The following is a 27,974-nucleotide window of genomic DNA, read 5'->3' on the forward strand; positions in this document are numbered from 1 at the left end:
TAGGACGCAATCCGCGTCCATATCAGACATGCCATGCTGGCACATGTGCCTCTTCACCCCTTCAATCTCTCATTGCGTGAATTATCTCAGCAGTTCTCGAAAGTTATTAGAGATGTCTCCAGGAATAATGTAAATAAAAATATGAGAATATTCACAGATGGGGTTTGCATATGTAGAGAGAGATTCTTTCTGATGTTGGGATCAATGCTTCAGTGATCCAGACTGTTGATCTGATGGCCCTGCAGCAGATGCAGAATGAGCTCCTAGATTGGAAGGTCCTAATCTTCTGATCTTCTCCTGTTTTTCCCAGAATATGTTTTTTGTTTTCCTTAACCATCTGTTTGCCTGCCACTGATCAAATAGAGATAGAATCTTCCAATCAGGGAGTTTCAGGGAAGGTGGGGCCCTCCAAATCAATGCTCTGGAACATAAAACCATGGACCCCACTTGTATGGAATTGGGACCCTTAACTGCCTTTCAATTGAAAACTTTCTATTCCCCCTCCATGCCTTAAACCAACTTAATTCAAGTGCCAGATATCCAATACCTGCCCAGTAAATTTCAGAAAGAAAACTGGATTTTCTCATCCGCAAACAGTTGTAAGAACTGCAAATGTGTAAACCCTGTTTTTCCTCTGCTTCCTTCCTACCCTCATTATTCATCCCATTTGCGGAGGGGTTGTGTGAGCCTAAGGATTCTCTGAGTGGTGGGTCCGGTGCCGTCGATGTGCTTTTTTGTGACCACGGGCATGTTTTCTTCTGAGTGAATTGCCTGTGCTATCAGCATGATGAATCTCATCACCCGGTTTTGCATAACCAAGGATGCAATCTAGAGGGTCCACAATCACATCATTGGCTGAGGTCCTCTGAAAGAATTATAGTAGAAAAGATAATTAGCTAATAAAATAGTATCAATTAGTTCAAGAAATACTAGAAAGAGGAATAGATTGATCGTATGATAGATCTTAATAATAAAGGGTTATCGTGGCAGCAAAGCATGTGAACCGGGACTGTCCATCTAGTTGGCCCTTGTGTGAATGGGCCACAGTTAGAAACCACATCAACACGGCGATCCTGGCCACCGATCAGTGGCCTTTGAATGGACCATCAAGACAAAAAAGGTCACTGAATCACTGATTGAATCTCAGCAGGGAGGAGCAGAAGTGTGGTGATTAAGGTTGTTATATAGGTTTCTTTTCAGTGGTGGCCCATCCACTGTAGGACCCGCTAGATGGATGATCATGGTGCGTATGCTCTCCTAGCATATTTGATGGAAAGGGCCTCTGTTGTATCTATCATATCACTGCCCTTTCCTAAAGCCAAACTTTTCTTTTTCGGAAATACTCAAAACCAAGCTTGGGATGGCAGTAAAAAAGAAAAGAAAAGAAAAAGAAAAGCCATTACTACAAGCTAAACAGATGCCTCCTTAATGAATACAGTTGAAACATGACCACTCAAACCTATAAATGACTTTTACCTAGACATTGGAATGTTTCGATACTAGAAATGAGCAGGTGGCAGAGTCGTAACCAAGGAAGCATAAGATGTTGAAACAACCATCCATACTATAAATAATGCGAACAGCTTTTGGACATTGATGTTCCTGCAATTCGTTTCATAGGGCAGAAAAGTTTGAATATTCAAAGGACGTGGACATAAAAAGAAACCATTTCCCTTTTCCATTGTTTGGCATGGAATCCATGGTTACCAAATATGGCCTAATAGTAGCTCACTTGATCAACTACATTTGACTATCTCTACCACTTCACTGATTGGTGCTTTCATGTCATTGCGTACCCAATTCTTCCTTTCTTTCCAAAATGCCACAGAATCCTTCTTCTCTTTAAAGGGACACCTTTGTTAGTGTTGTGTGCCCTAAAAGGTCAATGTTGATCTTGACCATTGATCATGATGACCATGGGTCCTTTGTGGACATGTTATTAACTCCAAAATTTATACATGGATTTACCTTAACCGTTGATGTATTCACAGGTTAAAAGAGAGGTTTCCTTTGTTTGGCCTTGGGAACTTGAGTTTGGGCACATCAGCCACTAGCCAAGGGAGAGTTTTGTTGCATGGATCTTAGTACCCTATGAGTCCATAACCACCTAGCAGGTTTTAGGATGCACCTGTGATCATTATTATGTGGTCATTTTGCATGAGGGGGCCAATGACAAATCGGGATGGAAAGTCCCCACCAATGTGTGAGTCCCCATTATATGAATAGTATATAGTAAGAAACAAGAGAAGGATAACATAGGAGAGCCTTACTGCTAATTGGAGCTGAATAAGAGGGCCCACCTCATTCCACTAGTCTCAGGTTTCCACATATTGTACACAAAAACTTAGATTAAATTAGTTGAAAGTTGAAACTAGAGTTTTCAACTATCCCTTCCTCAATGCAGCTATATTCCACTAGTTCTTTCCAGCACCTCATTAGGCCTTCTCGCCAGTTAGGAGTGAACAGGTATAAGTTGAAGGCCCTAAAAGGGCAAGGGAAGGTGCAAAATGACGTGGGTGGAGGTAGTAAGAAAAGACTTGATGAATGACCTATGGTCTAACTGAAGTTAGGGCCTTTGATAGAGTGGAATGGTAGAAAAGGATTCATGTAGCTGACCCCCAATTAGTTGGGATAAGGCATAGATGGTGATGATAATGATGGCCTAATTAGGCCCTCTCTTTTAATGCAGGTGAAGGGTTTTCTAGCAAAAAAGTTCCTAGTAATAAGAGGGTTTCCTTGTCTCCATTTGGGGTTCTTCAATGGGAAGAGACGGTAGCAATATGTAGGGGCAAAACAAGGAGACAGATGGGAATGCCAAATCCAATCAAGGGAGAAATTGGATTCCTAGTTTAGAGGTTTTTTCATGGAATCATTTTGCTGGCATGTGCATAAGATGCATACCAAATATGACATTCTTTAAAGAATGGAGTGTCCATGCCACGTCAATAACGAGGGTCAGCATTTGTTATTGGTCTGATAGAAGTCAGTCAGTCTTAGAATCTATCATCAACTAAAGTCATTTATAAAATCAGGTTGGAGTATAAAGAATCTTCATTGCTTTATTGAACAATTAACTACTAGTTCAAATGCAGTGCGATTTATGATCTATGAATCATACATAATGTTCACCCTAAAGCAATATGCAGGCTTAGCACCAGAGACATTATTAGGAAAATCTCGCACAAAATAAAAATATTTATTTTTTTCTGTAAATTAATAAATAATTTAAAATTAAATCTATATTTATATAACAAATTCCTCAAGAAATTTTACTATTTTCTGACACAATAATAACACGATAATATCTTTTGACATATTTTTTGTGATATTTTCAAAATTAAGTGATATTTGTCACACTGCTCAGCATCACAGGATTTTAAAACTTAAAACTCATCTCCAATTTGATGACGACCAAGACTGAGTCAACCTGAACAATGCACACAGAATTTGAAGGGAAGAAGCCACATATTGGGGCATGGAAGCATGTAAGCGTCTATTTCAAAATGCCAGCAAGTATAAACAGCTTAGACATGGGTGTGGGAGCAGGAGTCTGAGGGCAATTCAGAGCAGGACAGACGCCTGGGTAGAAGGTCCATGACAAATAAGAACTAAACTTTAGTTTCTGTTTTTGCAATTTCTATTACTTTTTTTTAATAGTAAAAACCGAGGTTTTCAAGTACTCCAAGCTTCATGGATTATGAGAAGCTGGGTCATTTCTTAACTCGATCAATCTTTGATAAAGTCGATTCAGACCAATAAGTTCTATAAGTACCTGATTGCAATTTTAAAAACAATAATAATAGACGAAATGTTCGAGCCTATCTTGTACAATATTTGAAACTTCTGTACTTGTACAGAATTGCTGACGCTCCAAAATAGACGTTACTTACAGTTAATTGCTCAGGCTCCAAATCAGGCTTGTGAATATGGTTGTCCTCATGAGTCTGCTGACCAACATTATCTCCAACATTATCTCCATAGAAATTCCGATAGCGCCACCTCGGTTTGGGCTGATCTAGAGTTGAATCATCATACACTTTCTCACAATAGAAATGGTTTTTGACAAGCTGCAGTTTGCGTGGATTATCCTGATGCCTTGTCAATAATCTGCAACAAGATTTACCCAAGATTCAGGTAAATATTGAACAAAAACAGCAGATGTGTATGTATAGTTGTGGATACACTAGTAACATAACTATGTCAAGTGAACTGAAAGACATAGACAGTATATAACAATTAGAGCCACCAAACCTGTTGTCTAACAATTATGTGCATTTGCTCAGTGAATTATGACAGGAGATTAAAGGCCAAACTTTGATGCCACTTTGACAAGGATCAAATTCACAAAAGCGAGAAAGCAAAGAAAATTCACCCACCACAATGTGTTCGCAAAACTATAAAATCTATGTTATTCCCCATCAGATGCTTCAATCTCAAGTGCAAAGGCCATATCTATGATGTACCCAGGTTATTTGGATGGCAGGTCACTATAGTGCATGGTTCAGGATGGGGTAGTGGTACGCAACTTCCTCTACTACATGGTACGCTGGGGGTAGGATCATGTGGTTCACCCTAATAGGTACACTAAATGCAAATATATGAATCGATATTGCAATATATGCATGCTATTGAATAAATCAAAATATAAACCTATACATTGTAAATATATAAATTTGCACTACAACTTAATCAACAGTAAGAGTATAGAACCATAGTTTTTGGTTGCTAAAAATAGAGATCTGGATTGCAAATGACCCATAATCCAGATCGCTTGATTCAGACTGGAAGACATAGGAATGTTGGTGATTTAGTTAACAAAACATCGTGACACAATAGTCTGTATTGGCCTATTTGGCCCCTAAAAACCTACATGTTTCTTCTCTTCCTTTCATCTGTAAAGAAAATCACCAACGATTGAGCTGTGGCCATATTAGTTTACAGTAAATGATGGGAAGTGAGAACATGTGGCTGCGTCAGATTCTTAGAAGCGTGTCTAACCTACAACTCCTAAACGCAAGGTATCCCGTATCGGTATCAGTTGGTGTAACGGTGCCCTCCGAAACCGATACGGATACGGGGGCGTAATGGCGATACGGGGGCGTAATGGCCCGTAACGGCGCAAAATTTTATTTTTGCCAAAAAAATATGAAAAAATATGGATTAAATCCGGAATATTCTAAGCATTCCAAATATGCATTCATTTATAAATTTGAACATGTTTATGGTGGTGTAACGGTCCACTATTTGGTGAGAAGTTATATCAGACTGTCTAATAAATTTATGAACTAGATAACCTGAATTTGACTACAAAATTCATATGTTTAATTTTCTAAATATCTAATTTATATACTTAACAATTTGATATCATTTCTCCCAATAGTTCTTTTAAAAAATGAAATTAAATTTAGGTAAATCGCGTTGCCAATTTGGAGCTGACTTGGAGGACCAATCCAAGCCCCAAATCAGCCTCAAATTCATACAATTTATTGGCATTATCCCACTTGTGAATTGGTGGACATTTATTGGATAATGAATTATGAAAAAAAAAATCAAAAGACCCTATTTTAAAAAATAAGCATCCACAAATTAACAATTAAAACTATTCAAACAATTTGATTTTAGCATTTTGAGTTAGCAATTACAATCCATAATTCAATTGGTAAATTTTAAGTTAATACATGTCTCGTGTACAATTTTTTAAGGGCCCGAATTAGGTAGGACTCGGATTGTGAAGTGTAGCACATGAGTGTCAAAGTTTTTTGGACCCCACTCGTGATGAATGTGTTATATCCACACCGTCCATCCATTTTGCCAAATAATTTTAGGGCATGAGCCCAAAAATGAGGCAGATCCAAAGCTCAGGTGGACCGCACCATAAGAAACAACAATAATTAAACGACTACCATTAAAAATTTATTGGGGCTACAAAAGTTTTAGATTAAGCTGACATGTGTGTTTTCCCTTCATCCACATCAGTGTAACCCTATTAACAGGTTAGATTGAAAATAAACATTACAGTGGACCCTAAGAAATTTTTTATGGTGAGCATTCTGTAACCACTGTTTGCTATGTTGTGGTCCACCTGAGATTTGGATCTTACTAATTTTTTGAATCATAACCTAAAATGATGTGGCAAAATGGATGGACGGCATGGATAAAATACATACATCATGATGGGGCCCATGTGGCACGTGTACATTTTATTAGCTTGTGTGACGTGCTGTGTAACTCGTACGCAGTCCATTCATTTGACGTAAGCAAGTCCTGTGGGTCTGATCATGAGGTATGTGTTATATCTAAACCGTCCATTCATTTGTCTAGCTCGTCTTAAGGCTTGACACGAAAAATAATATAGATCTAATTATCAAGTGGACCACACTGCAAAAAGCAGTGGGGGATTGAACGTCTACCATTGAAACCCTTTTTGGGATCACAGAACTTTTGGATCAATATGAAATTTGTTTTTCCTCTTCATTCAGGTCTTTTTGACCTTTTGAACTGATTGGATGGAAAATAAATGTTATGGTGGGCCTACGAATTGTTTAACGGTGAAAATCATCATCTCCGCTGCTATTTTTGGTATGGTCTAGAATATCTTTAGATACGATTCATTTTTTGGCTAATGCTCTAAAATGATATTTAAAAATAGATGAACGGTGTAGATATAATAAATACATCACTGTGGGGCCCATGTAACTTTGATCTCCTTTGAACCGTTCGTAGAACTCGGAGCTCGAGGAGTGTCAGCGCTCGTCTTAGCATGACACGTACCTACAATAGCTATACTGGTGTGTGGTACACCAGTCAATCCGCTTCTGATTTCAAAAGAAAAGAGGGAAAGAAGAGAGGAGACCGAACCGAGAGAGAGAGAGAGAGAAGAAGAAGAAGAAGAAGAAGAAGAAGGCAACAGCAGCGCCGCAGCCCCATGATAAGAAGAAGAAGAAGAAAAGGAAAAAAACAAAAAAAAGGAAGGTTTTTTTTTTCTTTTTTTTTTTCCAATTTTTTTTTCATTTTTCTTTAGGGTTATGGACTGTAACGTTTGTTACGGTACCATAACGGCCGTTGCAGTCCCGTAACGGCCGTTACGAACCCAAAAAACAGAGGTGCCCTGTTTTGGGGCCGAATCGCGTAACGGTTGATGCCATTACCGTTACGTATCGGCCGTTACGGCCGAAACGTAACCGATTTGGGATACCTTGCCTAAAAGGCCATCTGGTTGGGAATCCAGTAGTGGTCGCATCACATCTCCAATAAGCCGATGATACAATCATTATGCCCAATGGTTCTTTCCAAATAAAAATCTTGAATGGTGCCCTTCGGTGTTTTGAAGCTGTTTTCAGGTCTTGGGATTAATGTCGTGAAAAGCTCTATTGTATGATAAAGAGGTAAAGCCCCTGGTGGATAGGATGAGCTGCAGAAAAATGGCTTTACTATTCTCTTATTTGGGATTACCCTTGGCTAGTAATCGGAAGGTGCCTTCCTTGTGGGATATGATGGTCAAAATAATGCACAAGAGGTTAATGAAGCAAGATGGGATGTGCTGAACCAATGTTGCAGCAGCCTTTCCACGCAAAGGAATCCAAAACGGGATGTGCCTTCCTTATGGGATATGATGGTCAAAATAATGCACAGGAGGCAAGCAGCTGTAACGTGGACCAATTTTATCAATCTGATTAGGGTTTTGTGGTCCTTAATGGCTATCTGTCAGAGCTTATTGTGGGTTGCATGAAAGGGCTGTTTCATCATTGTGGGGATATCTTGTGGAAGATGGTGCCACTCACCATAATTCATAGATTTTGAGAGGGAAATTTCTTTTGAAAGATGAATTTCAGCAGAATAAAACTCAGGCTATGGCAGCAAGCTAGGCCATGCCTAATTCCCTTTTCAGAGGGATCTCCCATCCTATGTTGCTTTCTGATTGGAAATCCTCCATTTAGGGGGAGATCTAAGGTAAGTTTTTGTAGTTGCTTGGTTTTATTGGTTTATGGGCTTCCTTTGGTCTTTGGGGAGAGGCCTGTTCCCCTCTTGTGTTGGTGGGTGGGATGATCCCTCATCATTTCCCTTTATGTTTTCTATTTTGATTTAAATGAATTTGCATTATAAATTTAAAAATAAGAAGAAGAGGAAGAAAGAAAGAAAGAAAAATGAAAAAAAAAAACTCACCCCATGACATGCTACACTGGAAAGTTGGTCTAGTCTCAATCAATCCTAGTAACAGCTTGAACCATTCTATTGGAGTCCAAAGGAGATAAATTTCATTGAAAAAACAAAAGCAACAAAAACAAAAAAGAATACAAGCCCCATCGCAACCCTCTAATCACTCCCTCAAAATGAGGCCAAAAAGAATATAAAACAAAGATTACAGCATCAAGGAACCAAAAAAGCAGTACAAAGAAAAATTCTCATTATCAAGATAGTAACTCTCATGCCCCAGTAGCAATATCTCCATTGTGAATCCCCTCATTCCAGCCTGATTGGAAACTAAAGTTAGAAACTCCTCTAATTCAGGTCTAGAGAGTGCCCAATAAATGACCAAATGAGAAATGCTTCTCTTCATTGACTCAACCAATGACACTTCCCACTTGAAGATTCCTTGTTTTCTTTCATTCCACCAGCCCCCAAGGATACCAAATGGCAACATTTTCTACAAAGTATTTCGAAATGAACCATTAATGTGTTGTTTAATTAACTTCATATTCAGATGGGCTTTAATATCTCAAGCAAGGTGAAAACATCAGAACCATTATTTGAAATGGTTTACTTTAATTTGAAATAATTTACTCATGGGAAATAGTCATAATAAATAACATACAATATCTAATTTTCTCAGAAGAGCAATCATTTCGAACTCATCTACCAACATAACAAGAATCCAAAATTGAGGCTAAGAACCTACAAAAATGTTAACACCGTCTGCATTCGACTCCCCTCCAATGCCATAATATGATTTAGGCATGAATTCATGGCCCTATCACAGCTCCACATTCCAGACATAACAGCAGCTCCTGAAAAATTGATTAATTCAAGTTTCCAAAATGTAATTCAGGGAAAAGGCTCTACATGCAGAAATAGCTTAATTCGTGTCACAATAACAAGAGATCTTCCCATGGTTACTAAGCATGCTAAATAGATACTTGTATCAATTCAGGATTATACATGAATGCACTTTCAAGTTATATCTTAAAGAATTTCAGTGTAACCAGATGAGAACTTCCATGATACGTGTGTCAATATTGGGTGAAAGACGATAAAAGGTGTCCTTTTGTAAAGGACACCATTTCTAAAAGGGGCGCACTCCAGTGGTACGGTGCCACCGTAAGCAGATGCAGGCTCCACCTGATGTGTTCACGCCATCCAATCCATCTATCAGATGCAGATGTGTCACCTTAGAAAACCTGTGGGACCAAAAACTCAGCCCGATACAAAACTATAGTAAGCCACAACAAAGGGAACCAGCTGGCATGGAACGTCCACACTTGAATTTCACAGGGGCCACCTCAGTGTTCGAAGTATCGGTATCACTACAAGTTTCGCTGGCCACGGATACAGAAACAATATCATTATCACCAATAATATTGCCGCTTCCCGGAAATGCACGGAAACATTGGAAAAGCATGGGGAAAATGGTGGAATTTTTCAATGAAACTTTGAGAGTTGCTAAAATACTCAAATTTGCATATTTAAGAATCAAATAATAGCGGAAAAGACATATTTGTATATTTAGGAATTAAATAGTAAGTTTCTCTTTAATGGGGCCTAAAAGCATATATCGTTTACACAGGAAACCATTAGTGAAACATGGGGAAAATGGTGGATCCATCCATCCATCCATCCATACATGCACATACACACATACATGATCCATCCATCCATCCACCCATCCATGCATAAATACGCAAACACAAAACAAACATGCATTTCATCATACAACCATGTGCCCATCAAAAAAATTGAAATGATTTTTTTTTTTTAATAAACAGATTTTTGGCAATATTGATACATTGGCAAAATTATTGAAACATCGCCGATACACCGGAGATACAAATGAAACCTGGAATTTGCACAGCTGAAAATACTAACGATACAAGAGACGCCTGAAATTTTCATATTCGAAATTATATAGGCAATACATAGGCGATACAAGAGACACCGGAAATTTTCATAGTTGAAAATATTGGCAATACATTGGCGATACTTAGTGATATATTGTTGATACCTGGAATTTTCGATACTACCAGTGTTATTGATATCGCTGAGCTGGAGATACAGATAATATTGGGGATATTTCGATGCTTTAGGGGATACTCCAAACAATGGGTCCACTAGAGCTTGAAAAGGCATGAATTTTGGTATGATCCTTCATGTGGACTGGATGAACGGTCTTAACACCTGGTTATACATACATCAAGGTGGGTCCCCCATGCTAATCAATGGTGGCTGTTCCTTCTCAATATGTTCTGTGTGTTGTGGCCCATCCGAGTTCTCACATCTGCCCGGTACCACCTGGAGCATGGACCTTTTAAAAATATAGAGCATATTGAGTAGATGAAAGTTCTCAAAATGTACATCAAAGGACAAGTCTGTCAGAATGTTTGAGACCTTGAAATTCATCTTATGGTAAAGAGAGACTTCACATGGGTATTCCTAAGCATGTTGAATAGGTAGAAATGGATGAAGACTTTATACATCAAAATAAGCTCAATGGATATTTTGAAGAAATTCAGTAAGACCAGATGAGAACTCAGGTTCATTGCATCAATGCTAGATAAAAGATGGTAAAAGGTGTCTGCTTTTGCAAAGGACACCTCATTTACAAAAGTATAATGATGTTGACGCAGCCTACTATTCCGTGTTTTATGGTGCTATGTTTCTATGATAAAAGTGAGACTACTGTACTTTCTTTTACTGATCCCTGTCACTTGTGCATGGGGATCAAGTCCATTGATTTGGTGATCCACTGGGCCCACTCTGTGGATAGGCTATAGCCCAACAGGACGGGGATTGTTGTATCCATTAAATCAGTGGCCTGAGCTATGTCCACATGCAGTGGGCAGAACTCATAATGATCAGATGGTTAAGATTTTCCGATCAGACCATCCACATAGTAGCTACCCACCAAATCAAAAGTCCAGGTCATCATACATGTTTACCATGTGGACTGACGGGGCAGCTCTTCATAAAATTTCTATCAAGCAAATCATAACGGCAGTTTTCTTTGTTTGGATTTACTTTTGTAAGCCCTGCAGAAATTGTTAGTAACACATATTTCTGATCTACTGTTATGGGTACACAGAACAACTCAAGTTTCTCAGCCAAGCTATACATCACCTTTAAATCCATGAAATACAAGCTCAAACCAGTGCTTGCTGACTTACCTCCAGAAAGGTTAAGTCTATATCCATAGCTAAGCCTCCGTGTTGCTGCCAGTCAAAAGTAAATGGATTTTATTAGAAAACTATCAGAAGTCCATGGATGTGAGGAACAAAAATCAATCATGAATTTAGCATAAACATAAAACTCCTCATATTAAGGGGGCATTTGGATCGTAAGTTACTTTAGATAAGCGACTTATGCCACAAGTAGCTTATCTTGGTTTCCAGCAAATAAGTATGTTGTTTAACAACATACTTATCAGCCAAAGAGTAGAAAAGTACGTCTGGTTTCCAACATCATTAGTATTCATCCCTCAAGTCTATTTGGTCCCCCTCACATCAACCGTCCATCATGTGGGACCAACCTTTGATGTGGACCGTTCATTTGTGTGGGCCCCACCTTTGATGTGGGTCGTCCATCATGTGGGGCCTACCTTGGGATATAGGCCATTCATCATTAGGGGCTGACCTTTAATGGGCACCGTCCATTATGTAGGGCCCACTTCTAATGTCAGTCATCCATCATGTGGGGCCCGCCATCAATGTTATTGTCCATTATGTGGGGCCCACCTTCAATATCCGCCGCCCATCATGCGGAGTCACTTTGATGTGGACCATCCATCATGTGGGGCTCACCTTGATGTGGATCGTCCATCATGTGGGGCCCACCATTATTAATTGCCCATCATGTGGAGCCCACCTTTGATGTGAATTGTCCATCATGTGGGCCCCATCTTCAATGTGGGTTTCCCATCATGCAGGGCTCACCTTGGATGTGGGCCCTTCATCATTAGGGGCCAGCCTTTGACGTGGACCGTCCATCACATGGAGCCTCCTCGATGTGGGTCATCCATCATATGGGGCCCAGCTTTAGTGTCCATTGCCGATCATGTGGAGCTCACCTTTCATGTGGACCATCCATCATGTGGGCCCCACCTGTGAAATGGGTTGTCCATCATACCCACCCATTTTGTATATGGGCTATTTATCATTAGGGGTTGGCCTTTGATGTGGACCATCCATTATGTGAGCCCATGTTAATATGGGTGATCCATCATATGGGCCCACCTTTGATGTGGACCATCCATCGTGTAAGCCCCACCCTAGATGTGGACAATCCATCATGTGGAGCCTCCTTTGATATGGACCGTGAGAGAGAGAGAGAGAGAGAGAGAGAGAGAGAGAAGTAGAAAGGTGAAAAGTTAAAATCCTAAAAAAAAAAAAAAACTTATGTAGATAAGTAGTTATAAGTACATAAGTTACTTTTGCAATCACGTTTACCAAACTAATTTGAGTTGAAAAAGTAACTTAATGACTTCACATAAGTTAAAAAGTTACTTATTTGGTGGTATCCAAACAGGCCCCAAGGCCCAAGTAACAACACAATCAAGAGCCGAGAATATCATACAACAATGCAAACATGAAAAACCTAGGTTAGGTTTCTTTGAGAAATATGAAGACCCTATTAAGGTAAAGGTAGCGGAATGGTTCAAAGCACAGGGAAACTTAGGATTCTAGCACCATTAAACATTTATATCACTCATATAAAAGACAATTTAAGGCCAAAACACCAACAAAATATATGTAGGAGATCATGCTCCAAAGTTCAAAGAAGTCAAGCATGGTACATATTCTCATCGCAGAAAAGTTGCATGTGCATGAACTCTATCAGTATATCAACTCTTTTGAATACTCATCGAGTTGCTTAAAAGAGGATGCCAAAAAACCAAGTTGGTACACTGACTATGATCAAACCAGTGGGTGTCTATACCCAAGAAAACCACACTAACAAGTAGCAAAATATGAGAAAAATCACATAAGGAACATTCATAACTGAATAACACATGAATATCACCTCCGTAGGAGGCTAAAGGAGGTGGAGAAGTATGGGGGAGATCTTGGCCATTGGTTACAAGATGAATAGCATCTCCTGGAATATAAGAGGGTTGGGGAGGACTGAAGAGAACATAGTTGCAATTAAGAATCTCATTGTGACTTCTAAACCCAAGGTCATCTCATTGCAAGAAACATAGAGGGCATCAATGGATTGGGTCTCAGTGCAGAAGCCCTTGGGTAATTCGGACAGCGGTTGGGCTTGTGTTGATGCAGTCGGTAGATCAGGCGGGATCTGGTCATATGGACTCTATGTATCTGCAGATGAAGGCCTTGATCAAAGGTTGTTGGTCCTTATCAATCCTTTTCTAGGCATGAAGAGTGGATAGGAAATGGGCATTCTCTGCCGTTTAGGGTCCAAATGACTCAAGTATCAGATTGGCATTCTGGGAGGAGTTGACAAGATTATGTCCTCCTGGGATGTCACCTGGTGTCTTGGGGGTGACCTCAATGTTATTCGGTTTAGTCACAAAAATCTTTGGGGGGGGGGGGGGGGGGTTGGGTTCTAGAATCACGTCAAGCACAGCTAGTTTCAGTGTCTTCGTGGACTGAGGGGACCTGATTGATATTCCTATGTCTAAAGTGAAGTTTACCTGGTCAAACACACAATAATCACTGGTCATAAGTCAGCTGGACAGATTTTTACTCAATGCTGGATGAAAGGATATATTTCCAAATGTCGATGTATGGGCGATGGTGTGCGGGCTTTTAGATGGTAAGCCTATTTAGTTATCCACTCAATGAGAATCCAGGGGCTAAACCTTTCCAGTTGAGATCACGTGGATCAATCATCCGGATTTTGCACAGCTGGTGAAAGAATCTTGGAATTCGAAGGTGTCTATCGGCAAAGCAGGAGTTCACTTTTGCCACCAAACTCAAAGCTTTGAAAGGCAAGTGTAAAGTTTGGAGTGGTTCAATGTTTAGCAACATTAAGGCATCAAAGCGGGCTATGGGCGAAGAGCCACAAATTGCCGCTCTAGACAAGCAAGAGGAAGATTCTCAGGGGTCTCTTGGAGATGTAACCTGCCCAGAGACAAGCTACATCCTCGTCCCTGGAATACATACTTAGAAGCAAGGAAAATTTTTGGAAACAAGGATCTAGAGATAAATGGTTGGATGCATGTGATAGTAATCTTGCCTATTTTCATAGGGTGGATAGTGCTCGTAGGCATATGAATTGCATCAAAGAAATAAAAGCAGGTGAACAGGTTATCCATCGTAAAGAAGAGATCCGTTCAAACTTTGTGGACCACTTCAAGAAGGCTTTCTCATAAGACTTCCCATCTCGCCCAAAGCTTGGGGGGTTGGAGTTTGGATGTATCTCGCCTAAGCAAGATGAGGCTTTGGAAGAAAATTTTGAGGCTAGTCAAGTTAGAAGAGCTATCTTTGAAGCAAAGTGATAGAGCTCCTGGCAATAATGGGTTTTTGTTGGCCTTTTACCACAAAAGTTGGGAGGTAGTTATCAGGGATCTTGTGCAAGTTTATGAAGAATTTCATGAGAAGGCGATTAGGGAAAGTCAATAGGGGCCTTCTTTTTTCTTTTTCCTTTTTTTGGAAGGAAACAACTTTTATTGAAAAACCACCTCAAAAACCAAAGCAAAAAAGAATACGAAATAAAAATAAAGCCATTACAAACCCAAGGGGGCAACAAGGACACAAGTGTCCAAAACCCTAAATCCAGAAGCCCATTCGATCTCCCAACAAACGATCTTCCGAACTACCAAGTCAACAGACTCAGATCTATTCTCAAAACAACAATTGTTACTCTCACACTATATAGCCCATAAAACAGCCATTGCCACCAACAACCACACCAACTTCCTATCTTTACCCGCTCTGTCATGCCACACTGCCAAAAATTCTGTCATCAAACCCGACATCACCCACAATGGATATTAAGGTTCAAAATAGGGCACTCCCATATCTTCCTCACAAACGGGTAATGAAGGAATAAATGATCCACCGACTCGGCATCCCTCATACACGTACACTTATATTGGGGAGCACAAAGGATCTCTTGATGAGATTATCCATGATAAGCACTTTCTTTCTCCCCACTAACCACTTAAAAGCAATTGCCTTTTAAGGGAGGGGCATTTATTCTAGAAGTAATAGTTATGATGGCAGCCAAATAGGCGAGACTGAGAGATCTGTAAAACAACCGAACTGAAAATCTCTCCAAACTATGAGCCTGCCACACCATTGAATATTCACTCGACTCCCTGTGCATGACAAGTTTTTCGCTTTCCAAAAGGTTAATAAATCATCAGCTTCCTCATCACAAAGACCCCCTTCAACAAGGAGGTGCCCACTCAACCTCCTCGCCAATTTTGGAATAACAAGGAATAACTAGAATATTCCTCTCTAGCGCCATAATGGCTAAACTATGAAAGGCCTCCCTAAGCGCAATCACCCAGCCATGATCTTCCCAAAAGCGGATACAACTTCCATCTCCTACAGAAAAGGACACTCCTTCCTTAAACTTAGGGGATATCAAGAGAATAGCCCTCCACAAACAAGTAGCTCTGTGTCAGGATGAATCTTTAATCCACCATCCCCCCGGATAGGTACCACCATACCGTACTTGCTAGTCATCACTTCCCTCCAGAGTCTTCCTTCCTCTATAGAAAATTGCCACATCCACTTCCCTAACAACATATAATTCATGGAGTCATGAATCCTCAACCCTGCCCACCCTACCAATATAGGCTTGCACACCTCCTCCCACCTTAATAGGTCAAATTCCTTTTCCGTACCACTCCATAAGAAATCTTGCCTAAGCATTTTCAGCTTTGCCAACACCGATCGGGGACATCTAAACAAAGACATGAAGTAAAGAGGAATATTTGAGAAAGCTGCTTTAGTCAACGTCAAGCGACCACCCAATGACAAGTATCGTCTCTTCTAACTAGAAAGCTTTCTTTCAAAATTTTCAACTACTTTGTCCCAAAGATGCCTAGGTGGTTTACCCAGGGTATCCCAAATCGGTTACGTTTCGGCCGTAACGGCCGATATGTAACGGTAACGGTGGGACCCGTTACGCGATACGGGGTCGAAACGGCCGTTATGGAATTCTGTGACCGTAATGGCCGTTACGGGCCCTGAAAAAAATAAAAAAAATAAAAATAAAAAACAAAAAAAAAAACCTTACCTTTTTTTTCCTTTCTTTTCTTCTTCTTCTTCTCTTTCTTCTTCTTCTTCTTCTTCTTCTTCTTCTCGAGCAGCTGCGGCTGCGGCTGCTTCTTCTTCCTCTCTCTCTCACTCTCTCTCTGTCTCTCACTCTCTCTCTGTCTCTCTCCTAATCTCTTCTTTCCCGTTTCCCTCTTTTTTTCTTTTCTTTCTTTCCCTCTTTTTTTCTTTTCGTTTCCCTCTCTCTCCCTTTTTTTTTTTATTTGCCGCAGCTGACTGCGGTACGTGTCACGCAAAGACGAGCGCTGACACTCCTCGAGCTCCGAGTTGTACGAACGGTTCAAAGGAGATCAAAGTTATATGGGCTCCACGGTGATGTATTTATTACATCTACACCGTTCACCTATTTTCAGAGATCATTTTAGAGCACCAGCCAAAAAATGAATTATATCCAAAGATCATCTGGACCACACCAAAAATAGCAGCAGGGATAATGATTTTCACGGTTAAATAATTTAGGGCGCACGTAACGTTTATTTTCCATCCAATCATATCAGACCCAAGTGGGCCTCACCATGATGTATATATTTTATCCATATCGTCCATCCATTTTGCAACGTCATTTTAAGTCAGGATTCAAAAAATTAGTAATATCCAAATCTCGGGTGGACCACACCATAAGAAATAGTGGTTATAGAATGCTCACCATTAAAAATTTCCTAAAGTCCACTGTAATGTTTATTTTCAATCTAACATGTTAATTGGGTCACATTGACGTGGATGAAAGGAAAACACCCATGTCAGCTTGATCTAAAACTTTTCTAGCCCTCAATAAATTTTTAATGGTGAACGTTTAATTATTATTGTTTCTTACGGTGCAATCCACCCGAGCTTTGGATGTGCCTCATTTTTGGGCTCATGCCCTAAAATTATTTGGCAAAATGGATGAATGGTGTAGATATAACACATTCATCACGGGTGAGGCCCAAAAAACTTTGACACGTGTGCTGCACTTTACATCCGAGTCACAATGCCAAAATCAAATTATTTGAATAGTTTTAATTGTTAATTTGTGAACTTTTATTTTTAAAAATAGGGCCTTTTGATTTTTATTTTTATTTTATGATTCACTATCCAATAAATGTCCACCAATTTATAAGTGGGATAATGACAATAAATGGCATGAATTTGAGGCTGATTTGGAGAATAAATTGGTCCTCCAAGTCAGCCCCAAATTGGCAACGCCATCTACCTGAATTTAATTTTATTTTTTTAAAGAACTATTGGGAGAAATGATATCAAGATGTTAAGTATATAAATTACATATTTAAAAAATTAAATATATGAATTTTGTAGTCAAATTCAAGTTACCTGGTTAAAAAATTAATCAGACAGTCCGATACAACTTCTCACCAAAGAGTGGACCGTTACACCACCATAAACATGTTCCAATTTATAAATGAATGCATATTTGGAATGCTTAGAATATTCTGGATTTAATCCATATTTTTTCATATTTTTTTGGCAAAAAAAAAAAAATTTGTGCCGTTACGGGCCGTTACGGCCCCGTATCGCCGTTACGCCCCCGTATCCGTATCGGTTTCGGAGGGCACCGTTACGCCAACCGATACCGATACGGGACACCTTGGGTTTACCAATGAAAGTTCCAAGCCCATATATGTCGAAGGAAAGGACCCAACTCCACACCCAAACGTCTTAACTAAACAATGCACCTCTTCTGGCATTCGAACACTAAGCACTTCACATTTCAAAGAATTCACCTTCAAGCTAGAAACAACTTTAAAACATATGACAATTTTTCACAAATTGTCCACCATCGAAAAGTCCCCCTCACGGAAAAGGATGGTGTCATCCACAAACTGAAGATGGCAAAAATGGGACCTTGATGCAGGACAATTAACCACTTGCTCTAAAAGCTTGATCTGTTAGAGTATGGCGAATTAATCCCTTTATCTCATAGCCCAGGCCCCACATCTAATGGGTTAGGACCTCGGCCGAACCCCCTTCGTGGGCCCCAAATCACATGGGCCGCCTACCCTAAGTGTATCCCCGCATCCCACGGGCTACCCCACTTGAGCCCGATATGAAATGCGCATTAATCAACCCCGGTGAGGAGTCTCGAATACGAGACCTCTCCTGTGGGCCCCAAATCACATGAGTCACCCACCCTAAGTGTACCCCTGCATCCCACAGGCGACCCCTATCGAGCCCGGTGTGAAAAATGCCCCTGCATTAGACCTGTCATTGAAACCTTAAACCCCCAGATAAGACTAACTTCCTGACATCTTTGAAGCATCTTGTTGAATGCCTCGGTCGCCACCACAAACAAAAAATTGGGAAATAAGGTCTCTCTGGCATAACCCCCTAGGAGCCATGGAGAAACCTGTAAAGAACCATTGACTAATACCGAAAAGGAAGCCGAACTCACACATTCTCGAATCCAACTTCTCCATTTCTAACCGCAACCAAATCTTCCCAATATATAATCAAGAAACCGCCAATCTATATAGTCATAAGCCTTCTCAATATCTAGCGCTTACAAACCACCCCCATTTCACCATCCGTATATCCATAATCAATACATTCATGTTCTAGCAACGCATTGTCCAAAATCTATCTCCTGGCCACGAAGGCACCTTGTCCAAAATCCCTATATCCGGATCTCCACCTCCATCTAATCTCATCTTCTTTAACTCTCTTCACATAGCTTAGAGCCAACTCCAATCTTGTTTTTTTCTTCTGAAATCATTCTCCTTTCCTCCTTAATATCCAACTCTCGATTTCTCTAAGGATCATATCAGTCTTCGCCTCCTGGCTCCCAAGGACCTCCTCCTTCCCAACATTAAGTTTTCATTTCAGTAATCTAAGCTTTTCGCTCAGCCTAAAGCCAGCAAATCTTTCCACCTTGAATGAGGCCCACCAATTCTGAACTAGCTTTAAGAAACCCTCCACCTCTAACAAAGACAACTTAAACCAAAAAGGTCTTGGACCCAATTCCCCCCTCAAATTCCAAAAGGATTAACCAATGATCCAAGACCAATCTTGGAAAACCGAATTGCTTTGAGAGTGAAACTTTTCAATCTAATCCACAGAAACCAAGAACTTGTCGAGCCGAGAGATTGATGGACTATCTTGACTATTCATCCACATGAACAAAGCACCCTCCATCAAAAGATCCAATATATCAATCCGTTGAACCCAATCAAACAACCCAACATGAACGGGCACTTATATAAAATAAAGGACATAAAATAAAATGAAGGGGCATATTCACAAAGGCCATTTTGATAAGGGTCAATCGACCACCCAAGGAGAGGCGTCGGCCCTTCCAAGAAGATAACTTTCTTTAGATACGCTCGATCACCCTATCCCATATATACTAAGGGGCTTCCCTATGCAAAGAGGCAATCCCAAATACATGGAAGGGAAACCCAGCCTTGCACCCAAAAGCAACCGCCAGCCTACCAGTTTCCTCTTAAGATTAATGGATACATGAAGACCAATAGCTAGACGGAACCGCCACAAAAAAACGGCTCAACATCTAGTCCGGTCTTTAAGGGGCCGTTTGAATTATAAGGTACTTCAGGTAAGCTACTTGTGCCTCAAGTAGCTTATTTTGGTTTCTACTTATTAAGCTGAAGTGATTAAGTAACTTTAAGTTAAAAGTTACTTATAATTTATCTAAATCCAAACTTACTTATCTCAAATAAGTTAGTTATCTACTGCTGTAAGTAGAAAAAGTAACTTATTTGGTGGTATCCAAACGGGCCCTAAAACATTGGCATAAGGGAGTTGGAGCGGAAAATAATTTGGAGTACCATATAGTGCAACATGATAATACCAATATAGGTGAAAAAATGGATGTCATCGTAAGAAAACCATTATGACAACATTTCTAAGAAACATGACACTCCGTGTGTGTGTGTCCAATGCATACCAGTCCACACGACACCTGATGCAAGACAGGCACCAAATGTAAAAGCCCTAATTGACTTTTCCTTGCACGTCCGAAGGATATTCTCTTCTTCAAGTGTCAATTTCTCCTGCATGCGAATGTAACATTAGTTTACAGTGATATACAGGCAGCAGTAACATCATTTCTAGTAAATGAACTTTTACTCGTGTAAATAATTGCAATGTGCAATCAAATTGCTTTTAATTTGCATTAAAACACGGCCATTAGATTGTATTTGGTACTACAGAATTTCTGCATGTTTTATTCTTAACAACATTTGAACATGGTATTTATTATGGGAAGACCAAACACAAACCCCTAAATTTTTTATTCAGTCATTTCAGGCACATTCTGCAGCATAGCAATATTTAGCCAAAGCTAAAAAGTTAGTACTTTGATATTTAGGCAGAGAGTGTAAAAACAGTCTTATCTTGCTTTCCACCAAATGGCCCTTGGCTCCTCGGCAATAAATCGATCATAATAAGATACGAAAAAGTATTATTTGATATTTTTTTTTCTTTTCTTCTAAACTTCTTTTCTTTTCTTTTTTTTGTAAATTCTTTTCTTCCAAGTAATCACATATAAAGATCAAACAAATTGCATGTCAACAGTCATGTGGGTGGAATAGTACTTAACCATATGTAATCTATTCTTTTCCTTTCAAACTCAATCTCCAACAATGAAATAAGAGCATATATTTCATTTTGGTTCACAAGAGATTCAGTCTAAACTCTAAAGGACTGTTCCAAAACACTAGCACCAGCATTGATTTCAAATCCACCATAGATGTCTGGACAGCTCATTATAATCACGGACTTGTCCCAGCTATTTGTGGCTGCTTTATGAGTCTTATTTTGCCAGTCAATCAGAGCTAAGGTCCTATTCTCAGTAAGTTAACAAGCATTCATATTCCTTATCACAACCTAAATCCAAGTCCCTTTTAGTCTTCTCTCATCCTCTTTGAGTCTGTCTCCTTCCTCCCTTCCATACTTCAATCACACGATTCCTCAACCCAAGCACAGATCCACCGGCTCAATGTGTCTGGACTCCATCGGACTCCCATGGCAATTTTGACAGGACATCGAAAGTCTCTAATAATGCTGCCAGCCAGAGGCCACCAGACTTGCCATGAACTATGGGGATTTTTTCCTCTGGGAAAACCCATCTAACCATCAGGCCCTATGCTGACCATTGCAGCAACCACAATCATAGCCTCCCTTAGCCATCGAAGGAGCTTGGATGAAAGTTGGAAGAAGGGAAAAATAGTGGGTCTCTACTCAACCAATTCTCCTATCATGCAGTCATTGGCCATGGCTGGGGAAGTCAGGAGTTTGGGGCCAGCCTATAACTATGGTTAGAAGGATCATCAGTGGGCATCTCCAGGCCGCATGCGAGGGATTAAGAGAGAAGGGGAGATGGTTTAAGAAGCATGGCACACAACAAAAGTTACTAAATAAATCTAAAGATTATGGTAGAGTGAGGTCCACGGAAAAAATGGCTATTGTTTGTGTTCAATTTTCTAATTATATACAGTAGTTCATGCACACCATCTAAATACCACACCATGGCCTATTGCATAATCCAGATGCACCATGGAGACAGGGCCCCAAATAGATGCATAGTGCGGTGATTATGCCGAAGCCATTACTTTCATACACATGCTACCTCATTTGTCTATGTAGTCAATGCATGCTAAACCCTCCTCCATACAAGCCTCTACACGGATTGACATACACCAAGTAGTGGATTGAAAGCATGATCGCAAGCTATACACACCGACACCGAGCTATGCAAATTACTAGTCTAATACCCATTGAATGTGGAAAAGAAGGAATCTACACCAATAAAATTTTCTAAGAACAATATAAGCTCAAATAGGTAACCATGATGTTCTTCTTTATACAGAGAAAAAGGAAAGCCCGCCAGAGTTTTGATTCTCAACACGAATGGGAAGAGAATATTACACACATATGACACCTATCGATCTAATGACTGGATTTCTCTAGGATGAGAAAAGATTCTCGAAGGGTAGGGTTTTTGAGAGGAGAGAGACAAGTATCTCAAACCAAGCCCTAACACATATTTATAGGCATCCTTCCTTGGGAATCCTACTAAGAGAACAACTCCTATTTCTCTTATGTTTCCATGGTAATGAGGTGTTCAAATTACCACTCCCCCACCTAAATAGAAAACCCCAATCTATATACCCTTCAATTTGAAAGGTCTGGTGCGAGTAGTCAGTAGTGCTTACAGTATTGGTATCGCGTTATGTATCACACCCTTGGAATACAGATACATATCAGTTATCGCACAGAATATATCGCTTGTGTTGGGTAATGTATCACACTTTTTGGGAAACATGGGGAAACGTTAGAAAATTGGTTGAATTTTTCAATGAAACTTCAAGGATTGTTAAAAAAGAACTTAATACACACTTTTAAATCATAACATCACAAAACAAGTGCACATAAAAGGTTTCCTTCGTATAGGGTCCTAAGCTATGCGCTGTCTGACTGAAATGATGCAGCTACATTCAAAGTGGATTTGGGATGGGTACATATGTAGCTCCTAAGCATCCATAAAGCTGCCCATATCCCAGATGTGGACATCCTCTCCAAGCCTCATACATGTTTGATTTCGTGTTTGGAATGTAAAATTGCAACCACCCCAATTTCCCTCAAATCAGATCACCTACTCTAAAATTTTGAAATTAGAGTATACATGATGATGATTTCATCAAAAAATCCTAAAGACTAAAAAATTAGACTCAATTGATCGTTGTTGGATGTAAAATTTCAACAAATATATTTTTTTTTTAATAATTTTTTATTATTTTTAATTAAAAAATATTTACGTTTCCAAAAAATCACAAAAACTTTATGAATCAGTAGATCAGGCGTCATACATGTTTGATTTCATGTTTGGAGTGTAAGATTTTAATCAATTTGGGAGAAATTGGGCAAATTTTGAATTTTCCCCAACTTCTCGCAAATCGGACCACCAACCCTCAAATTTCGAAATTGAAGGTTTAAATCCTTAATTTTCCATGCAAAACATGAAGAATCAAGAATTTCTAACCTTTTGACACTAATTTTGTATGATTTAAACAAAAAAAAAAAAGGATCGAAATGCAAAATCACTCACCAAATAAAAATCTACCCCAATTATGGAAAAATCTTGGTTCCGGTTTGAAATTTAGGTTTTTTTTTTTCTCAAAAGATTGCAAAGGATGGACCAAAAGCCACCCACGATGTCTTTAGAAGAGAGAAGATAGAAAGAAAAATTGAAAATGGAATTTTTAGAGCTGTTTTGAAGAAAGACTTGCAGTTCTTATCAAGTGTTGATGATATCTATTGAGATCGACAGGTATCATCAATATCAAGGAACTTTACAAAGGAAAAGTCGTCCATATCTCGCGATACTTTGCAATATCAATGATACATTGCGATACATGCCGATACATTGCAATACATTGCACGATACTCGGGATTTCAAAACTCCACCCATGTTTCATATCGCCCACGTGCGATACCAATAATATCAGGTGATATTATCGATACAATAAACACTGCATGTGAGACGTCCAAGACTTTAATCCTCCCAAGGGCATTTCATTGTACCAAATCCATATCTGGAGCAGTAATGATGTCCCCATCTCCAACCGATTGTCCCAAACCATTAATCTAAGCTCCCATCACACTCAAGCAGGCATGATTGATTCCATGCATGCACACACATAAATTCCAAGCTCCCATCATGATACGCACTTGACTAATTTTGGTGCCAACCATATTTTACTCTTGTAAACTTGATCAATTTGAGCCCGTCGAAAATATTCAATATGCATAATATATAAATAATTTTTCAAATGCATTCACAATCAAATCCACATCCTCCTTCAACCTTGGCCCTAGGCGTAGGCTAGTTTTTGCTATTTTGAATGTATCCTATGTATTGTTGTAGCATGTAATTGAGCCTTGACCGTCTTGGTTAGTAAATTCCAAGCTCCCATCATGATACACACTTGACCACTTTTGGTGCCATCCATATTTTACTCTTGTAAACTTGATCAATTTGAGCCCGTCGAAAATATTCAATATGCATAATATATAAATTATTTTTCAAATGCATTCACAATCAAATCCACATCCTCCTTCAACCTTGGCCCCAGGCGTAGGCTAGTTTTTGCTATTTTGAATGTATCCTATGTATTGTTGTAGCATGTAATTGAGCCTTGACCGTCTTGGTTAGTAAATTGGCACCTAAGATAAGTCTCCCATCCATTATCATCACCATATCATCATTTACAATCTTCCTCTGACCCATCTTTATGACCGATCTTGACTAAGCCACTTTCCCAACATGCTTCTACCTCAATCAAACCCCTACACATGACCTTGAGAATGCGAGCGCAGATTAGATATTGAACACTTCAGTAGCCAAAAGGCTGCTGAAGTGACGTGGCGATACTTGATTGGTTGGATACCAACAATCTCTCTCTTTACAATGAATGCCCCTTCAATTGGAGCTCTGTTAGAAATCTTCCTCCGTTTGGTTGTGCACGTACTCGACTCGAGGTATACCTAATCCGCTCTTGCCCCGGATACAAAGCTCAGGTAGCCCTAGAAAGGTTTCAATCAAACAACTCAAGGAATACCCAAATCCTGTTGATTATAAGTCAATAGGTTTGATGACAAATAAACATTTTGCTGGCCCTATAAAGGTTTCAATCACTGGTTGTCATTAACTCCATTGTTTCCAGTGGTGTGGTCCACTTGAATTTCAGATCTGCTTTATTTTGGGTTCATGACTTAAAATGAGATGGAAAAATGGATAGACATCATGGATATAAAACACATTCATCACGTTGGGCCCATAGCGCCCAGCTCATCAAAACACCAGCAACACCACCTAATCTGTGACCCTTGTAACGTTACACACGTGATGTATGGGCCTCTCCAGGTGTTGCCACCCTACTTGTAGAGAAAAACTTTGATAGTCTAGCAAAGTTGGACGGTTCATACACAGACACCAAGGAATTGTACACCTGACATACAAGTAATTAAAATTAGATCATCAAATTGTATGCGTCCCAGTTTAGATGGTTCGTAAACTTAAAGGAATTATGTTGTTTAGACATCATCCCACCCGTTCATTGTGTGGGTCTCATGTGGATGAAGGAACAATCCGAAAATTAGGAAATTCCATGATCCAGGTGAGCCACGCTACATGATTTCGCAGATTGCATGATTTTATAGTTTCTGATGGCGTGGCCCACCTGAGCTTTGAATCTAGGCAGGAGCGAATTAGGTGCACCCCGAGTCGAGTACGTGCACAGCTAAACGGATGAAGATTTCTAACGGAACTCCAACCGAAGGAGCATTCATTGTACAGGGAGAGACTGTTGGTATCTAACCAATCAGGTTTCGCCACGTCACTTCAGTAGCATTTTGGCTACTGAAGTGTTCAGTATCTAACCCACGCCTTGAGAATGCACACTAAAGTAATACAACCTTGCTTATGGTCTCACAATAGTAAACGCACACCATTACAAGATTGGAATCGATCCCACACTTATAGGCAAATGGTCCTCACAATCCCAGTACACGTGACTCTATTCACACATCATGATTGATCAAGCAGTCATCATACTTACGATCATCACGCGGAATCTGCCTGATCCCGCCTGCAACTTGTAGGCTTGCACGATCTAGCTTGGTACAGTGTCGATCATGCCGATCTCAATGAGATCCCATCCTAATCATCTCATACATTAGGGTAGATGTACATCTCCCAAGTACATGCACTTCTCCTATTCTGAATACCCGCACAATAACTAACGTCGTGTGAGAAGCGGACCAAGGTTATAAACGATTATTATCTGCAACATCTGGGGGACTGAATGAAGAATGAAACATATCGATGATCACCGCAGGCATAAAATAATCACATCCACACATGTAAATATGCGCAAGTGTCTAAATCAGTCCAATGGACCACACATATCTAACAGGGCCCCCGCCTGCATGAGATCCGGCCTGACTAAAAGCATGTCGTTGGTATGTGGCAAGCATTGTATAAGGAGAAGCTCAATGGCTACTCCCACACCTGACTGAAATCAACCACAAATGCTGGCATGGCACACGTACGAAATCCATGACATTGATCAAGAAGGCCCCACCATCAATGTGTGCCGCCCGTGAGCGAAAAGCAGATGAACGGTTAGTATTCCTTCCAAACGGACGGCCCACCAAATGACCGATTGAAAATGATGGTGAGAAGAAAAGAAAGAATAAGATGAAGGGATTTATTGGATATTAGAAATGAAAATTAAAGAAAAAGGATACCTTTGTGGATCGTAGAACCACATCTAGCTCTATCAATGCTGTTCCCATTTAGCTAATTGCTTCTCTTTATTTATTATTTGAGAAAGAGAGAGAGAGAGAGAGAACAATGCCTTCTCCGTCCGAGCGTAGCAAGGGTTTCTAGCTTCTGTAAGGTGAGTGGGAATGATAGTGTGGCTCGCGCTGGTGTCAAGAGCGCTGACCTTGCGCCACGTAAGGGAACCACTTCCTTGAGATGAGCGCGGATGGGCGACTGTTCCAGGCGGAGGCTCTGAGGGACCACCGTTGTGGATGGATTTTATCCACACCGTCCATCCATTTTTTTCATATCACTTTCGAATAGCATCCCAAAAATAAGACTGAGCCAAGGCTCAATTGGACCACACCATAGGAAGCAGGGGTGCTAAGGACGGCCACCATTGAAACCTTTTCAGGGCCCACCGTGCTGTTTATTTGCCATCCAGCATGTTGATATGGTCATGTACACTTGATGGATGATGTGAAAAAGCAAATATCATCTTATCCGAAACTTGTGGTCCTTGAGATTTTTTTACGTTAGGAATTTAATCCCTACTGTGTGGTCAACTTGAGCCTTGGATCTTTCTTATTTTTAAGATTATTCTTTAAAATTATATGAAAAAATGGATGGACGGTGTGGATGAAATCCATCCCTCATGGAGGCCACTCAGAACCTAGCCTGTCCCAGACTCGGAAAAGGTGGGTTAGTACCTAATCCGATTCCATTCATTTTAGGCATGGTCGTTAAAATGAGGTAGATCTAAATATGTGGATCATACGGTAGGATTAAATTCGCACCATTTAAGACTTTTTGTTGGCACAAGACTTTTGGATCAAGCTTCTATGTGTTTTTTCTTCATCCAGGTTCGTATGACCTAATCAACAGGTTGGATGGTAAATAAACTTTACGGTGGGCCTCATAAAGATTTATGGTGGATTTTAAATGACCATTGCTTTTGCAAGGTATGGTCCACTTAAGATTTGGATGATTTATGGTGGATTTTAAATGACCATTGCTTCTGTAAGGTAATGTCCACTTAAGATTTGGATCTCTACCTAATTTATTGCCGCCCGGGTGACATCCGTCCATCTGATTTCCTAGATCATTTTAGAGTATTAGTCCGAAAATGAGGCTGGTCCAAAGCTTAAGTAGACCACACCCTATACAAAACAGAGATAATGACACCCACTAAACTAAGTAGAGGATTTATATTCAAATCTTCAATTAAAGCTTTTTGTATA

At 39.9% G+C, this 27,974-nt stretch overlaps 1 protein-coding gene across 1 annotated transcript; it reads right to left on the reverse strand.

The window, feature by feature from the left end:
- Window positions 1-471: 471 nt before the first annotated feature.
- LOC131249308 (uncharacterized) lies at window positions 472-26,886 on the reverse strand. Its single transcript, XM_058249978.1, has 6 exons — window positions 26,718-26,886; window positions 20,353-20,458; window positions 11,376-11,420; window positions 8,897-9,005; window positions 3,891-4,107; window positions 472-865 (listed from the first exon to the last, which is right to left on the reverse strand). The coding sequence occupies exons 1-6, from the start codon at window positions 26,763-26,765 to the stop codon at window positions 689-691; spliced, it is 702 nt and encodes a 233-aa protein (XP_058105961.1). The 5' UTR covers window positions 26,766-26,886; the 3' UTR covers window positions 472-688.
- Between the last annotated feature and the right edge of the window lie 1,088 nt (window positions 26,887-27,974).

The sequence above is a fragment of the Magnolia sinica genome, chromosome 6 (assembly GCF_029962835.1).
Source record: "Magnolia sinica isolate HGM2019 chromosome 6, MsV1, whole genome shotgun sequence".
Classification (NCBI taxonomy): domain Eukaryota; kingdom Viridiplantae; phylum Streptophyta; class Magnoliopsida; order Magnoliales; family Magnoliaceae; genus Magnolia; species Magnolia sinica.

Bases quoted from the DNA above. Each gene is read 5' to 3' on its own strand.
- LOC131249308 (XM_058249978.1), bottom strand. From the start codon at position 26,765: ATGGGAACAGCATTGATAGAGCTAGATGTGGTTCTACGATCCACAAAG. The intron at 11,421-20,352 runs GTATGCATTGGA...TTTGACTGGCAG, and splicing joins ATCAGGTGTCGTGTGGACTG to CAACACGGAGGCTTAGCTAT. The intron at 9,006-11,375 runs GTAAGTCAGCAA...TCAATTTTTCAG, and splicing joins TAGACTTAACCTTTCTGGAG to GAGCTGCTGTTATGTCTGGA.